General features: G+C 43.6%; 1 protein-coding gene across 1 annotated transcript in view; it reads left to right on the top strand.

Annotated features, from left to right (window-relative positions):
• Nucleotides 1-16,974, top strand: part of LOC107108906 (thioredoxin-related transmembrane protein 4-like) — a 35,492-nt gene extending 18,518 nt beyond the window's left edge. The window contains exons 4-9 of the mRNA XM_015409450.1: nt 1,303-1,348; nt 2,490-2,618; nt 4,246-4,291; nt 6,260-6,361; nt 9,311-9,368; nt 14,417-16,974. Of these exons, the coding sequence (XP_015264936.1) occupies nt 1,303-1,348; nt 2,490-2,618; nt 4,246-4,291; nt 6,260-6,361; nt 9,311-9,368; nt 14,417-14,670 (635 nt within the window). The 3' untranslated portion in view covers nt 14,671-16,974. The remainder of the gene's footprint in view (nt 1-1,302; nt 1,349-2,489; nt 2,619-4,245; nt 4,292-6,259; nt 6,362-9,310; nt 9,369-14,416) is intronic.
• Nucleotides 16,975-18,273: the final 1,299 nt, after the last annotated feature.

The raw sequence follows: 18,273 nt of genomic DNA, 5'->3' as shown, positions 1-18,273 counted from the left end.
GAGCTATGCGTACAGTACTTGGGGTGGTTCATACGATCAAGTACTTTGCTACTTGGTGCTTTCTGAAGGCAATAGACCTGTGCTTTCTGGGTAGAACTGCAAAAGGGTTCCAGAATGGCCTACCCAAGCGCTATGTGCAAGTGCTGTGTTCAGTCTCGACAGATTTGCTTCCGTCTCTGTGAATGACTGTATTTTGGTAAAAACCACCCCGCTGCTGCTGCCGGGGATGTGTGTAAAGTGCCGTCAGGTCGCAGCTAACTTGCAGCAACCCCTTGAAAGTAAGGGGGCTTTCAAGGCAAGTGAGAAGCAGAGGTGGTTTGCCATAGCCTTCCTCTGCCGTCTTCCTTGTCGGTCTCCCATCCGAGTACTAACCAGGGCTGACCCTGCTTAGCGGCTGAGAACTGCCAAGGTCAGACTATATACCATGCCACCTTCCCTCAGCTGCCAGGGATAACATAACAAAAATAACTGCTGTGATGAGCGTGTGTGTCTCTGGCAGTGAAATGTCTGTCCATCACTGTTGTTCGTGTACCTCTCTCTGTGTTAGTGCCTTGCAAATGGCTGTTCTTGAGGTGCAGGCAGCTATCGAAATTGACATAGCTAAATCCTCCCACTGTAGATCCTGTGTTCGAATGTTGATCTCAGGGAGTTGCCAGGTTGCAAGAGGGGCGCTCTAGACCTGTTACGAGTCAGTAGTAATTGTTCTTATTTTACCAGCATACATGGTGACTTGCAATGTATTGGGTCGGGTCCAGAGCCAGATCTTCACTTGCCCTTGAGTTCTTGCACAAGAGGGAGTACAAGAGAAAGACTGAGGAAGCTGCTTGCGCTAAGCCAGACATATTGCTTGTCTCCGCTTGCATTTCTGCTTGCATAGGATGTTGTGTCACTAATTTCTGGGCACTATAATGTATAGCCACGAACATGCTAGACATTGCCCAAAATGTGGTGCAAGCAGAGCTGCACTAGGTGTTTCCGCTTTTGCATCGCTGGATCCAAAGTATTGTCAAGCTCTAACGGGCTAAACAGTAGACAGCCAAGTCTTGAGGACACATTCCCAGTACGACACAAAAAGTGCAGTCCTAAACAGAATTAAAACCTTCTAATCCATCGATTTTAAATGAACTTGGAAGGATGTAACTCTTGTTAGGATTTCACCGACGCGGCCTTCCTGTGAAGCTCATTCACGGAGTGTAGACTTCAGTGTGGCTAAATACCGTGTAGCGAAACAGCTGAAGCTTACAATCTTCTCTGAAGGTAATTACTTCTAGAAAACTTAATTGAAACTCTCTTCTTTTCTAGGTGTAAGTGGCCGTTTCTTTGTCACTACACTTCCCACTATTTTCCAGTAAGTATGTTATTTTGTCTATCTGAAAACATGAATTGTTTGCTGTATATCTATAGCTGTCCATATATATATCGATGTGTAGCTTGGGATGTTGAACTGTTTCTCGGCTTTTGGTCAAGGTCCTTCGAGTTCGGTGGAAATCTGACTTTTGCATCCAGTGGGGAAGGGAACTGCAGGCACAAGAATCTTTGCATAGGGGAGACAGTACGGAGTTGAATTAGCATGCTGCCATTCCGTTGTTGTTTTTTAAAGCCCCCCGAAGGGGATTTTTATTGCATTTTCTAAATACTACAGAAAAAGGGAAAGGGTACTAAACACTACATGCTGCCATTCCTCATTTGAAGGGGTAATGCTCCCTCTAAGCTGTGGAGTCTTGTGAGCAAGAATTCTACTTTGTGAGCTACTGGCATTAAAGTTGTGAGCAAGAAATTTGGCTACCGCATAAATCAGTTTGCTCTGGAGCCCTCCTTCCTGAGCTAAGACGAAAATCTGTGAGCTGGAGGCTAAAAGAGGCTAACTCAGCTTAGAGGGAACACTAGTAACGACCTGCCCCTTGAGCCTCAAAGGCATTGCCCTCTCTATAGGGAGGGACCAATGTAGTTGATCAGTTTCCTCATCTGCCGCAAGGACAGGCAGTATTCTGGTTGTCCCTAGTCCAGGGAAGCTCAGCAGCAGCTTCTGTAACCCTGGTTTCAAGATGCATTGTGAGATAGAAGAAAATGCCCATCCCTATTTAAAAACTGTATGGGTTTTATGCTGTGGTTACGGCAGCAGGCGATGGCCTGCTACACATGCAAGTGGCAGAGGAAGAAGAATAACAGGAAGGTCTGGAGGCTCACTCTGCTCGGTTCTGTTGCCCGGTCCCACATCTTGGTGTCTCTGTACTGGACAAGTGTACTGGAACAGCACAGGGAGTAAGAGGTAGGGAGGCAAAGGGAGGTCTGAACAACAGAGGACTTTTTTCTCTGCCCTCTGCAAACCTTCTAAAAAGACATTTAGATACCTTTGACTACTTTCCTGCATGACGGATAGGGCACTACTTCCTGCATGACGGATAGGGCACTACTTCCTGCATGACGGATAGGGCACTACTTCCTGCATGACGGATAGGGCACTACTTCCTGTACCTCTTTGTTTTCAGTGCAAAGGATGGAACCTTTTTCAGATACCGTGGATCAAGAACACTGGAGGACCTGAAAGACTATATCCTGGAGAGAAAGTGGGAGGCTGTTGAACCTGTCCCAGGATGGAAGTCCCCATCCTCTATAATGCAAGTACATGACGCTGTGCCCTGTGATTTTTTTAACTATAAGTTGCATCTAAGGGTGCTGCCACTCATGGGAAACAGCAGCCTTCTGCCATCACAACTTCTAAGGGTGATTTGCTTGTGCCTCTGTTGCACCATGTTGTGAGTTTACCGATCCTACATTACTGGTGACTCTGGTGTGGAAATGTGTAGTAGTGTGGCACTGAGGAACTGCTGTGTTGCTTTTTCTTCCACAGGGTATAAGCTGGGTTCTCCTTCAAGGGGTGTTTTATAGTAGGGCTGCTGGTTTTGGTGAAAGCTGTAAGTAGATAAATAGGGACCACTTCGGTGGGAAGGTAACAGCGTTCCGTGCGCCTTGGTGTTTAGTCATGCCGGCCACATGACCACGGAAACGTCTTCGGACAGCGCTGGCTCTTCGGCTTTGAAACGGAGATGAGCACCGCAACCCTGGAGTCAGATTCGACTGGCTTTCGAGCAAGGGAACCTTTACCTTTACTTTAAGCCCAGAAGTGGACAATGATATATGGAGTAATTAGTACAGTAGTGTGTGTATTAATGCTGCCATGACCAGCTGTGTCCAAATGCTCATACTGTGCCTCTGTTTTAACCCAATGTATTGGTTGTGGATTGTTTTTCTCTGCAAGTTACTATACTATTGTATGTTACTATACTATACTATACTACATACTATTGTATGTAACTTCCATCAACAGTTATGAATCATCAAACAATAATTCCGATTCAAAGCTGGAAGGCATGTTAGTTTGTAGCTGCAAAATAAAACTAGGAACCAGGCTCGTAGCTACAGTGGGGCCTTTGGGGACTCTGCCCCCTTTCCCACAGGCACAGCCCCACAAGAATTTCTCCTGTAAATGCTTTTTCCCAATAATCGTTAAACACTTTTTTAAAAGACATGCGCTTCTTCAAGCAGAGTGGGGTGCTGTAGTTGACTAATTCCTGCACTGAGCAAGGGGGTTGGAGTATGTGACCTCTTGGAAGCCTTCTAATTCTATATCAAGAAACGGGTCTCCTTTAAGAGAGTTTTTCTGCCTAAGTGTTAGATTTCTTGAGCATAGAAGTCATCACCCCCACCTGCCGGCTTGTTCTCAGAATTGTTGCTTAGGCTGGCAGCAGTGATTAACTTGCAGCAGCTGAGAACTATCATATAAAGCGGTTGCAATGTAGACCTGTATCCTGGCAACAGGTTTCTATTGGCTAAATGACTTTTTTCTCTGCACTGAGAATTTCAGCCCCACCAGAAAAAAATTTGCCCTGCAAGGCACAAAATCCTGGCTACGGGCCTGCTAGGAACTCACTGGCATCTTAGAGACTAACAAAAGCATAGGTTGAAATGTATAATTCTAGTCTTTTAAGGAGTCCTGTTTATATATATCCAACAATGAGGTGACTTGATGTTGCCTTTGGAGGTGTTGAAATGTTGAAAACCAGATGCTAGTATCCTGGTTTTTCTCCGTTTTGTTGTGTATGGCGTAGCTGAGTTGTTATGCAGAAAGGTAAAACGGGTGTAGTAAGCATATGAAATGTCGCGTTTGTCGCATAGGGTGCACAAACTCTTTACTTACCCAGCCATTATTCAGGTGGGTGTCAACTAATTGTTTTTCCTTCCTAGGATGCATGGCATGGCAGGACTCTTCTATTTATCTGGATGGATCAGGGTGAGTAAAAGTGCCAAGAAGTTCGTGAACAGAAGCTTTATACACGCAGTTCTGGGAAAAGGGCCTGCGTGTTGCCATTCTGTGCCTTTCACTTCAACATAGCGCTAGCTGCACAAGTTCCTTGCTTGGTAGAATGATCAGTTCTACCGGACAAGAAGCTTGTGCACCTAGTGTTGTGGTGAAGCGAAAGGCACAGAGGTGTGTGAAGTCACGCAGTAAGTTTTGTACAGTTCCTAACTCAGTGACTATTCTGTGTAATACTTATACTGCTTCTGTCTTAGTTTCCAAGGAGCTGGGCAGCATTTTAAAATTATTATTATTTACTTAATTACGAGTGGGCTCAGGGTGGCTTACAGCATAAAATCCATAAAATCTGTAAAACAATAAAAACAATAAAACCAGTGGAGCAGTAGATGGCACAATAAACAATAACAGCAAACCCTGTGCCTCCTATCAGGTGAATATGGGTACCCCAGAGAATTCCGTTGCCCAATAGAAGAAGGAGAGAAGGAGAGATTGGATTTATGCCCCGCCCTTCACTCAGAGTCTCAGAGCAGCTTATGATCTTCTTCCCCTTCCCCTCCCCACAACAGACACCCTGTGAGGTAGGGTGGGGCTAAGAGAGCTCTGACAGAACTGTCCTTGAGAGAACAGCTCTGACAGAACTATGGCTTGCCCAAGGTCATCCAGCGGCTGCAAGTGGAGGAGTGGGGAATCAAACCAGGTTCTCCCAGGTTAGAGTCCGTGCACTTAATCTCGACACCAAACAATAATATTACCTAATTTTTTTTTTATCCCTATAGTCATCCTGTAATGTAAAGGCAAACCTAAAGCCACTTAACACTGCCATCCTAAGCAGAATTGCATCTGTCTAAGTCATTTGAAGTGAATGGACTTAGGAAGGTGTAACACTCTTTAGGACAGTGAGATTCGAGTCCACTGGCAACTTAGAGACCAGCAAGAGTTTCAGGGTATAAGCTTTTGAGAGTCAACAGATCTTACTCAGGGCTGAATAGGGACATCGCTTTCAGATGCTAATTTTCTGCCTCCAAACGTTTCTTGGAGTTTGGTGAAGTGGTTAGGAGCACGAACTCTAATCTGGGAGAACGAGAGTTTGATTCCCCACCCCTTCACATGCAGCTGCTGGCATGACCTTGGGTCAGTCATAAATCCTTTCAGAGCTGTTCTTTCAAGGGCAGTTCTCGGAAGAGGTCTCTCAGCCCCACCTACCTCACAGGGTGTCTGTTGTGGGGAAGGGAAGGGAAAGGAGAATCTAAGCCGCTTTGTAACTGCTTCTTGTTTGGAGACACATCCCCACTTCTGAATATATATGGTGAGCCATTTGTCTCTAGCGAATTCATGCTGCTTACAATCAATAAAGAAGTGCCAGATAGTATCCAGATTCCCTTCAGGTTTAAATCCAGATTAAACTTCAAGTTTAAACCAGTGCATACGGAAAAGCGGTTACAGTCAGTGAATGGTAAACAGCCCTGACATTTACGTGCACAGATAATGGCAAATGAGAAATTGGCTTTTAGTTCTGGGAATTGGTGGTTCTTCGGTAAAACTGCCTTTGTTTTTAATCTGTGCAGCATGAACTAGAATTTCATGCGTTCTTTTCTTCTACAGGCCACCTACGTGTTTTCTGCTCATGTGTTTACTGCTTTAACAATGAGGTTTAAGAACCTGCTTAATTAGGAATGAGGTTTCCAGTAATCTGCCCTGGATATTTTTAAAGCTTAATTTGTAAGATAAGGTGTAAGAGATTTGTACTACATTTTTTATAACTATATTAAGGGCAATGTCACATGTAACTGCCTCACCAGGCCGCTTACAGTAAGAATTTGTATGCTCTTTGGTTTAATGGCGTTGACGTCCAAACCATCTGTTGAGCTGTGTGAACGTCATGTTATGCCGTGGGTGAGAAGGGTGGTCAAATTCAAGTCATTTTGTTTGTGTTGTTTGCAGCAAATCCACAGCTACTTAACAGGCACTCTTGGAATCCATGAATGGGGCTCTTATGCAGTCTTCATACTGGCCACTTTATTGATTGGTCTTATCCTAGGCTTGGTAAGAATACATCTGGGTTTTTTTTTTACAAGCTTTTAAAAAACAAATGCAGGAGCTTCCCCCCCCCAATTTTTTTTGAGAATTCCCCCTCCCCAGTTACCATGTAAACCTTTTGCATTAACCTTGTCTTAAAGTAATTGTGCCCTGTTAGTGCTTAGAAACAGGGCAAAATAAGAGACCTCCTTGCTTGTAAGGTAAAACAGCATATAGAAAAAAGCCAGGGAAACGCTATATCTCATAGAATATGCAAAGGTTTACGTGAAATAGATGAAAATACAAATATAACAAGAAAGTACAACAATATATAAATGCAAACAGGGCAACAAGTAGCCAAATAACGAAGGCTCCGGATTCTTCTCTTCGTTTCGTGAATGTCACTTCATCAGAAGTATTCTTCACACAATCTTGTTATCATTTCTTTTCATGGTGTAGAAAAATCAATTTTACAAATCAAGCGTCTTGTACAATTTCAAATAGTCATCAAATTGATCTCATCGGGCACTAGTCAAACATATAACAAAACAATGCAGCACACAATACAAAATGGCAAGTAACAGCAAAACAACTGTGTGCTGAAATACCCGCAAGAGTAAATATACAAAAAGAGACTTCAGCAAAGTGAAACACATATGTCATCAGCAATAAATCTGTACATAAAATCCACCATAGGAAATATAGAAGTCTGCAGGATGCACCAAGTCCAAAGTAGATATCCAACACTTTTCCTAGGTAGTATGCAGTGTTTCAGACTTCTGGTCCTTCCTCAGGAACAAAGAGCTATAGAAGTACAAAATGCAATAAGACCTTTTAACAATATAGCTAAATAAATTCCAACATTGCACAAAAATAATATTAAATACAAATGATCACTGTTATACAGAGTCTCATACATCTTACCCACAATAGAAAATCTCACTCCAATTTGTTTATAACCAGCTGTACTTAATGTAACTCATAAAGCAGGCCTAGCAGGCTGAATACTCTAAGGCATTTTTGGTCCTGTTCTACATAGTAGCAACCTTGAGAGGTACACTTTCAAGCTTAGGAGACCTGGCCCATAAGTGAGTATATATTGGTGGTTTTGTGGTCCATATATTGTGTTATATTGTGCTAAAACTTCTTTATTCTAAGGAGTTATTCTCTTTTACAGAGAAACTGAACAATATTGTCTTGTAAAGAAATTGGAATGAGACTTTCTTAATAAGCTTGCAGTGCAATCCAAAACAAAGTTACACCCTTTCATTGAAGTCAATAGGCTCAAAAAGGTGAAGCTCTGTTTAAGATTGCACCGTTCGTCTCCTTTCTCCAGGCCACGCAGATGATTTTCGTCTTCATCTGACACAAGGCGCTCTCTCTTACCATGGGCCTCCGTTTCCTTATGTCCTGTGGTGGTTCTTGCTTAGCTTTAATAATTAAGTTCCTTCTTGGTGAGCTACAAAATACTTCAGGAGTTCAGTCCAGAAGAGCCATCTGGAGCTGTCTGTTGATATTTGTAGGGACGCCTGTGTTTCTCAGCTGTCCCGGGAAAACTTGCTTAATCCATCTATCTGGTTAAGTATCAGGCAAACAGTTAACCTTCAGTTACTGTGGAAATCCAATGCAGTGACTGCATAGCTGTGTTTATACCTTGGCAGTATGGAAGCGCATTGCTTTACTAGAGGTGTAAAAACTGTCTGCGCTGCAGTCATTTGCATCATCAGACTTCTGGCTCAGTAGGGATGCAGGGTGGCTAACTCATTATAGGAAATAATTTACTCTCTTCTTAGCATTCATGTATGCTATTCATACCTATTTTGGTTTTGGCTTCAATTTGGGGAAAAAATTGCCCTGCTTATGGGCAATTCTCTCTGTGTGTGTTCTCTCTCTCTCTCTCTCTCTCTCCTCCCCTCTTCAATTCTACAAAAGTGTAATTTTCTGCCTCTCTGCATTAATCTATGCTATAGTTAATTAATGGTGATCACCCAGGTACTACTCTTGTAGAGCAGTAGTCATTCTTAGCAGTAGAAAGTAACAGCTATGACCAATGTTCCCTCTAAGCTGTGGAGTCTTGTGAGCGAAAATCCTACTTTGTGAGCTACTGGCATTAAAGTTGTGAGCGAGCGATTTGGCTGCTGCATAAATTAGTTTGCTCTGGAGCCCTCCTTCCTGAGCTAAGACAAAAATGTGTGAGCCAGAGGCTAAAAAACTGTGAGCTAGTTCACACTGACTCAGCTTAGAGGGAACACTGGCGATGATTATGCCCCTGATGATTCCTGTTTAACAGGTTATTTGAAGTTTATTGCAGTGTGTTGGTTGGATAATATTGTCGGGAACTCTGTACATGCTAGTAGCTAATACTATGGAAATTAAAAAGGCCACTTGGAATGTTGAATTTAAAAGTTCTGCCTTTTGTGACACTAGCAATGCCATTATCAACAAATAGCTCATAAGCAAGAGGGAATTGTAGGAGCTCATTGTTAGGATAATAGCTACCATGGAAACTGGCCATTAATTTGGGCTAGAGAAGATGCGTGCCTTGCCAACTGATCAGCTTCTTACCCCAGGAGTAAAGCTGAGTGTTGAATTTGAGTTAAATAAGTGTGCATGCACGTACTCGTTTGCTTGAAATACAAGTCAGGCAATTAAACGCGGGGATAGTGCTTTAAAGCATTTGCATTCTTAAGGAGGCTGCACCCAAGTTGACAGGGCTATTGGGAATCCAAGTGAAAGTTTCTTGTAGCAAAATGAGAACAAGCGCAGTATAATTGGCAGTTATGTGGCGTTCTTCTAAGCAGCTGGATTAAGTGACGGGCCATTGAACCTACACTTACATGACAAGTAGGCTCCAATATACAGTATAATCTGGTAACTGAGGTGCACATGGGAATAATAGAACCACAACAACTTAAAAAGCAGCATCCGAGATGGGTAATAGCCCTTGTGTTACTTTTTTCCCCCTTTTACATGCAGATACTGGTTTTGCTTGGGGACTGCGTCTTCCCATCCAAGGCTAAAGCAGAAGAATCAGGTCAGTATATTATCAAAGATCTGTAGCTTGGTGGCAGAGTGGACATCATTGCGGATACAAGAAATTAGCCAAACGGCACGTGTATTCGGCTGAACTGTTTGGGGGAGACAGGTGCAGCTCCTGACCTTTGACATCTCACATACGCAAAGGTGCTTGGCTGTTCTCTCGCCGCCGCCGCCGCTTCTCCACACCTTGGATTGGCCATCATGTTTTTCCAGCCCTGGTTCTTCTTGTCCCCTTTGGCCCTCAGGCTGGTGTAAGAAAACGCTTCCACCCTTTAAGTGACGTGTCAGGATCCTCACCCCACAATCTGCAGTGACCTTGTGAACTTCTTAGCTAACATACAGGCATCACCACACAGACACAGCCTGTTTGGGGTGTGTGTGTGTGCTCTGCTTCTCTTAGTCAATTTGGTCAAAGGAGAAAAGTCATTTTAAAAAAACCAAAACTTTAGTAATATGTCCCCCAAGAAGAAAATACAGCACTTACATTTCAGAAAAGGGGACTAAAAGGAAAGTCTTACCTATATTCTCGCTAAACTCTAGCAAGATTTCTAAACGGTCTGGACAGCAATAAAAAGATATGGGTAACTTTAGAAAGAGATTTTGAGGTGTGCAGCATTGATTTGAACCGTTTCATGCCACCATCTGTATGCACTTTAACATTGCAGGCGCAAAATATTGCAACTTAAAGCGAGTCAAATCCAAAAACACAATTTTCCATGATGCCTGCAGTACAACACTCATCGATTCCATCTGTCATGTCTGGGGGTGTCCCCTAGCTTTGGAGGGGCATTTGCCGTGGCTGCTGAGGGTATTGGAGGGAAGCGAGAGCCTCAGATATGAAAGGGTAGGAGAATTCCGTCACTCTCCTACACCCTTTCCTCGGGGTTGACAGCTGCCTCTGGTTCTCTCTTGCTGGCCAAGCCAGTCGCCTTCGAAATCCTCCCTGACTATCTTGGCTTCCCTCCTTTTATCCTCCTCCAGTCCCTAGGTAATCCCTCCCCTTTCCTTCCCCAGTCTCGGATTGTGCCCTTCCCCTGTCCTTCACCTTTCCTATCATCCCTATTGTGGGGTTTTCGCTTAATCCCGCCCTCCTGATCCCGCCCTGAGGCGGGGAGCCCAGGGGAGTGGCTGCTTCTGGCAAGCCCAAGGAGCCCGCCGCCATCGCCTGCAGCGTCTCTGCACCCGCTCCCCCTGGTAAGCCTTGTCTCCTCCCGTCACCTCTCGCTCGGGGGCGTGCACGTCCTCCTGGCCTTGGGGGCTGCGGAGAGGAGCCTGTCGTGGCCCTTTCCCCCGTTGTCTTTCTCTGAGAAGGGAGGGGGGAGGGCCCTCCAAGGACTCCTGTCTGCCCGCCGGATCCTCCGGCCCAATTGCCGGTTGCCAGGACCCTCTTTGTCCCTCGAACCTCCCTCCCAGGGAGCCTTGCCCTCCATTTTTATTGCTCGCCTTGCCCTCCATTTTTATTGCTCATAGACCAATAAGTCATAAGCAAATAGGGGTGGCCAGAAGAATATTGCAAGTCCTTTTTATTACGAACAATCCAGAGTGTGGCCAGAAGAATAAAGCAAGTTCTTTTTATTAGAAGAGATGCAAAAATAAAAATAAAAAAATAAGCAAATAGGGTATAATACAAAATACAACATATATACATACAGTACATTACAATTACAGTTACAATTTCACAAAATTATGCAATTTGGTTACCAGATATATATTAACTGCCTAAAAGAGTCAATTCATTTAATACCACCCAGGGTTACAGATAAAAACTTTTCCACTGCCAACATCACATTTGGATCAGTATCAATTTATGAGATTAGCTGCAAGTTCCTGATTAGTAGCAGGGCTCCATTTTTGAATGTACACCTAGATCCCTCTCGTCACGAGCCTTATCGTATTTTCTGCAATCAATGAAAAAATGCCAGATTGTATCCAAATCACCTGAATTACAATTACAAAGTCGTTCTGGAAAAGGAGTCCCTAGGAATCTGCCCGCTAATTCCCCAAGAGGCAAAACATTTAATCTTGCCTTGGAAAAACAATACAACACTCACTGGCGGGGGGAAGAGCACAGGTCGGAAGGGGAGACAGCAAAATCAGATAGTTCCTGGCAGAGAAGACAGCTTATTTAGAAAAGTCATATGTTGTTGTTTTGAGTATTTGACCAGCTAACCTGTGCTACATTGTTGCGGGCATGCACCCTGCACGTGGTGTTTGGTAAATAAGGCACAGAGGCTAGAGTTGTTAACCAAAATAAAGTTCTTCATCTGAGTCTATTAGGAGGGGGGGAAACAGGAAAGTTCTAATAAAATAACAAAGTCCTAAACTACATATTTATGCAGCAAATTAGGCTAATACATACCACAAGTCTCTAAGAGGAAAAAAAGGCAAAAGCCTAGGGGCAAGGCTGCTGAGCTAGTGACCTCTCTTCTATAACCTTAACAGGAAGAAGCTCAAGCTCATTAGCCAACCCAAAACACTGGTAAATTAAAACCATCCAATCATTTCCTCAAACACACCAATTAACATACAGGATTGCCTCTGAGCAAGGTTGCACTTCCAGGTCAGGTCTCTGGTAGCATCGTAACAAATACGTTAAATGACTGAAGTTTAGATTTACGTTTAGTAAATGCCCTGGGATGTGGGTACTGCAGCCTTAAGGGGCCAGACCTAGCTTGTTGCCCCGTGAATGGCTTGTGTTGATGCAAGGAACTCAGCCACAAGTTCTTTTCTGGCCATACTGCCCCCAGGTGTGTTTCCTGCCCTTCAGAGGAGGGTGGAAGAAAAGCAAGTTATAAGGCCCTTTAGTGGACTCAGTGCTTGGTGCCAAAGCAGCCCTGACATGGAAGAACTGGGTAGTTGCAGCAAAAGGCACACATACCTCTGCAGCTTCTAAGTCAGAGGAATGAATAGTTCACACTCAGCTTCAGGGTTCTGATGGTCGCACACCACGGCTGATGTTGGATTTCAGAAATGGATGCCCCATTGAAAACTGGAATAAAAGTCTTCTAATGCTCAGAAGGCACCTTCAGATAAGCTGTTTCTCATAGTGCGAAGGCATGTGTCACCTTCTATGCATGCTCTGGGTGCCCTGCTTAAAGGTAAGTAAAATGAAAGTCTTCCTGTGGAGGTTGCTGGCACTCAGACGTGGGGACGGCACTGTTGGTCTCTTTATTTTTATTTTTTAATTTTACCTTGAGATTTCTATCCCGCCCTGTGGGCTCAGGGCGGCTTACAACATGTCATAAAACCAATAAATCCAGAACCTAAAAAGGTTAGTCAAGAATAGAAGAGGGCCAACTCTAAAAATCTAATTATGAAACATACAAAAATATACATGTATTTATACAACATAAATTAAAATAACAAACAAGGGCCCATTCATACCTCGTATACAAATATAAAAACATACAAGGGCTAATGAAATAGACCTAACGCGTTTCGGCCTTTACAGGCCTTCCTCAGAGGTCTAATACAGACAGAACATATTGGCTGGTCAACTGTGTATTCTTCTGATCAACACTGCTTTTAACCTAAGGAACATTTTATTGGGAACATTTGGCTGTACAACCTCAGAAGAATATACAGTTGACCAGAGAGAGGTACTACTTGTCATGTGATTGCACTGGAGGCTTCATTTGTATTTTTGTATTGCTTTTCTTTGCCCAGTGGTTAAACTTTGGAACAATTAGTTTCTGGTCTTTATTCCATATTTTGTATATGTATGATTGTATGTACTATTTTTGCATATCAGCCAATATGTTCTATCTGTATTAGACCTCTGAGGAAGGCCTGTAAAGGCCGAAACGCGTTAGGTCTATCTTATTAGCCCTTGTATGTTTTTATATTTGTATATGAGGTATGAATGGGCCCTTGTTTGTTATTTTAATTTATGTTGAATAAATACATGTATATTTTTGTATGTTTCATAATTAGATTTTTAGAGTTGGCCCTCTTCTATTCTTGACTAACCTTTTTAGGTTCTGAATTCTAGGTTTAGGTTCAGTTCCCCCCCCCCTTTTTTTCTTCTTTGTCCTTATAAAACCAATTAAACCATCTCATTAAACATCAATACAGTTAAAACATCAATTCATGGAAAATAACATTGAATACCAAATTAAAATACCAAGTGGCAGATCAGTGATTCATTTGAGTCTACTATATGCTGAGCTCATTGAGGGGGGGGGATCGCTCTATTTGAGTCCGTCAGTCACTCCTGACACCCATGATGTAAATAGTGCTACAGAGCACTTGAAGCAGGGTCAGACCAGTGTTATGTGGCGTCCATCACCTCAAACAAAGACTTTGTCCCCATGTGTTTCTGGGAATTCAGCCGAACTGCAAAGTAAAAACATAAGAGAAGCCAGTGTCGGATCAGGCCAATGGCCCATCCAGTCCAACACTGTCACACAGTGGCCAAAAATACCAGTTGCCATCAGGAGGTCCACCAGTGGGGCCAGGACACTAGAAGCCCTCCCACTGTTGCCCCCACTCCTCCAAGCACCAAGAATACAGAGCATCCCTTGCCCCAGCCCGAGAGTTCCTATCTATACCTTGTGGCTAATAGCCACTGATGGACCATGAGCATACCATGAACATGCGCATTTGCTACTTTGCAGCAAACATGAGAAAGAGAATGTGAGCACATCCTCTCTTAGAATCAGTAGTCTGTATCCAACCATCCACGGTCTTTGTGGGATGGGACTCTCGCACTTCCCCTCCTGCATCCTAATGACCTCCCAGAAATATTGTTATGGGGAAGGGGGTTCAGTGAACCCTCGGGACCATCATAGAGGGCAAAGTGGGGATCTGCAGTGGAAGGAGGGGGGACTCGGGACCATCATAGAGGGCAAAGTGGGGGATCTGCAGTGTGTGTGTGGTGGGGTCATCACAAAGGCTGTTCCATTAGAGGAACTGTGTGGTTGGATACAAATCTGTGTAAGCTTGTTAAAAAAAAGAAACTTGAGTTGTAGACTCAACTGACTTTAAATTTGATGCACTGAACTGTCATGTTGAGTTATCTTCCTCCTCGCCCTTTACCACCAGAATCAGTGGACCAAAGCTATGACCAATTAGAAGAGCAACAGGAAACTCCAGAAGACACGGAAGGCGAGCCCGTCACAGAAAAGAGCTTGTCCGACGAAGACAACGAGGAAGAAGGAGAAGACGAGTCTCAGGAGAACTCCTCCGGTGACTCAGCAGTCGAGAGTTCCATGGTGGAAGAGGACTTGGAGCACCACACTTCAGACCAAAGCTCCCTAAGGCAGCGTAAAAACCAGGAGGTGGCTGACGAACTATAGTGCAATCGTTAGGTAATCACATTGTTTTGGACCAAAGAAGTATCAGGAGACTCTCTTTGACTGCAGCTGAAGCCAAACATTTGACCAGCCAACTGTTAAAAGCTCAGATCCACGCTTTGCGCCGATAGGCTATTGTTGTTGTTTTTTTTGTAGGGCCAGTATTTTATAAAAGTCCATCCTGCAAGAGAAATGTTCCAGTGTTGACATGATCGCCATGACAATCAGATGCATGACTTTATTTTATAGCCGTTGTGGGATTCAGAGGAGTTGGCAGAAAGTTTTTACCTCCAAGGCATGCCGCCAGCAAGGAGAAGTATGCCTTGGGATAGCTCCTCCCCCTGTCCTACCATAACACTGTGCACAGTTAGCAGCCCTCCTGCAATGTAAGGCTTTTCCTCCAAATGCAGTGCCACTGAAATTGGAGGAAAGCTTGCCAGGCTGGAGGAAGGGTCCTTGGCTCCACACCACTGTCTAATAATGTAAATTCTCTGTCAGTATTATCTGTTGGGTGACTTAATTGATCTCTGGTACGTTCTTTGCTGGGACAAGCCAGTTAGAGAACTGGAAGTGTTGGAGTGAAAATCTGTCACGGTTCCTTGGCAGACTTCAAGCATTACCAGTCATTAAGATGCCACTCTGTGCAGACGCGGCGTCATGTTTGGAGTGACTTGCCTTAGTAACGTGTGAGGCCACCCATTGTGCTACTTACATAGGATAAGGTGCAAAGTTTTCCTAGAAGCGTGTCGACTTAAATCCACGTCACCTTCTAAAATTACACGCATGCATTTCTTGCTGTGTTATTGTGTGGCTCTCTTCCACGTGTGGGGATATGGGTTGCCCGAATGCTTGTCTGTAAGGTGAATATCTCACGACTTCATTTGCTGACTGCACGTGAGGAGTGTTCAGGTTATTCTGATGGCTTTGGTCATGTTAAGATTTCGAACATGTATTCCTGTGTAGCAAAGTGGTGCACCTTTTATGTCCTGCTGTTGGGCCCTCACAAGGGATAGCAGGGCAGGTAGGGTCACCAAGCAGAAAATGCCGCTTTTTATTTGCATATTCCTTAGTTTTAAACAATGGCTCATACTTGAAGTGGTTCCTACTTTGCTTATTCCTAATGACCAAAATGCTCATTCGATCTCCACAGGAGAGCTGTTGTAACTGTCTGCAGTGTGATAGTTCATCATAGAATTTTCACTAGTCCATTCATGCGCCCCATGTGATCCAGTATAATATAGCTATGCCGGTATATCTTAAGCACGGTGATAGTTCTTGGCACCTTAAATAAATGCTGTTTGCAAATGCATTGGTGTGAAATGAAGCTTACAGTGTATGAAACATTAGCGCAGAAAGCGATTCCAATATTTCCATTTATTTAGTGATAGCGTCATTAGACAGAGAGGAGGGCAGCGAATCCAGAGTTGTAAATTAATGGCAGATCATTGTCAAGACAGTATTCATCTCTTGTAGTGGGAGTTGGTTCCACTGTGTAAGTGATCGGCTTTAAAAACCCATCTCTTTAGTGTTAAAGCAGCATAACTGTAGTGTCGTATAATATGCTCTTCCAGTGACTCTTAGCAGTGGCAGACAGACACTAAATTCCTTAGCAATTCAGTTTCCTTTGCAGTTAATTGTGGTGATGTTATAGACTAGGTTTTGCAGCGGTTATATGCACTTGACTCAGCACAAGAAAGCTTGAAACAAGCTACATTTGCTTGCCTCTTGACAGGATTGCTCTGACTGTTGATATAAATCGGTTTTCCATCTAGGGCAAGTACACACAATCAAGTATGGAGGATGACGTCTTAATGCACATCTTGTTGCAAACATATGTACCCTTGGGTTGGTGTTACTTGAAAACGTTAACCAAACCTCACAATTAAGACGGCGCACAATTGAGAAGTCTGATTGTTGAATGCCATGAATGCTTCAAGTTGAAAATGTGTTTCATTTGTATGTTACACGAACGTATGATGTTGGGACCATGCCAGGGGAACAACACAGACCGTTTGTCCTAATTTGGTCCTGAAATTACTGAAGCAAAATGCCTTAATGATATGATTATGACCGAACTTATTTTTCCGTTGCAAGGTGGAAGATCTGAATACTGCTGCTTGATATGTCTGTCTTTCCAACTGTCTGCTGTCCTTTGTTGTCATATGTAGAGTCTGTCTCAATTGACCGTGTATGCCTGACAGTTCACTGTTGAACACAGGATTCACATCTAAGTAGGACTGATCTCACACGAAGGCGTAGACAACTGCTAAAAGTGTATGTGTAGTTCATCTGAAAGTACCAGACAATCCTGGAAAGACTGCTTGTTCATATGCTGTCTTCGGTAGTTCATCTGAAAGTACCAGACAATCCTTGTTCATATGCTGTCTTCATTGAAAATATCCATGGCTGCAATCCTGGGTGTGCATACTTGGAAGTAAGTCCCATTAAATTCAGTGGGATTTAATTCCAAGAGGACTAGTCTGCCATTGTGCTGACATGTTCTGAAAGGAGGATCTATGCACTGAGCGGTTGTTATTGAACTTCCCTTAGATACACCTTAAGAACATTCATAGCACCTTTGCTGCATCAGGAGACAACTTTCAGTCAATCACGGTTTCAGCTGCGTTTAGTTTCCACAAGCACTAGATGGCAGGCATGTTGCAGATATATAGAGGCTCATGCATAAGTGCTCAAGTTGGCTTCAGGGCAGAAGATGACAGTCAGGTACTGTTAAGGAAGCTGAGGGTTGAGTTGGGGTTTTAACAGTTGCTGAAAACGATAAATGCTGTTGAAAGCACGCGACAGTTTTCAAAGTTCTTTCGGGGTTTTACTTGCGAGGGGGCCCAATTTTTGAAGGTGGCCAGTTTTCATGAGGCAGGGCCAAGTAATTTAATTTAGAAACAGCTTTTAAAAAGTTGGCTTTGGGTAATGAAGATTTGTCCACTCTAAAGCAATGGTTGCTGTGTAATAAATAACTCTGGAGAAATACATTACATGTTATGCTTCTGGCCTAGTCGAAATGGTTGGTTTAGCTTATGTAACTTGCAAAACGGTTATATGTTTAAGTTAAATATGCAAATGAATTTATACTAAAAATGCCACTAATGTTTATTTCCTTAACTATAAAGTTTTTATTTATTCCATTTTTTTCTGTGTCGTTTATGAAATGGTGGTATAAAATGTACTGGAAAATGGATGGTTGGTAGCTCAGTGGTAAAGCATTTGCCTTTCTGTGGTAAAGTGGTAAAACATTTGCCTCTCTCTGCACACACATGCACACACGCAAGAGCCTTGGCATCTCTTGTTAAAAAATTGGGGGGATAGCAGGTGTGTGGTGGCTATGGTGTGAGGGGGTGAGGTGCTGAGGTAACTGCCTTCTATCCAACCCCCCCCCCCTCACTCTGGCCTCTTCTATAGTTTATACACCACCCACCCACACCCACAACCAAATAAAAAAGGGGACACAAGCTTGGTTTGGTGCAGTGGTTAAGTGCGCAGACTCAAATCTGGGAGAACTGGGTTTGATTCCCCACTCCTCCACTTGCACCTGCCGGATGACCTTGGGCAAGCCATAGTTCTGGCATAGCTGTTCTTGAAAAAGAGCAG

The sequence above is a fragment of the Gekko japonicus genome, unplaced genomic scaffold, assembly GCF_001447785.1.
Source record: "Gekko japonicus isolate JY-2015 unplaced genomic scaffold, Gekko_japonicus_V1.1 scaffold846, whole genome shotgun sequence".
In the NCBI taxonomy this organism is placed as follows: domain Eukaryota; kingdom Metazoa; phylum Chordata; class Lepidosauria; order Squamata; family Gekkonidae; genus Gekko; species Gekko japonicus.
This window is presented reverse-complemented; position numbering and strand designations above follow the sequence as displayed.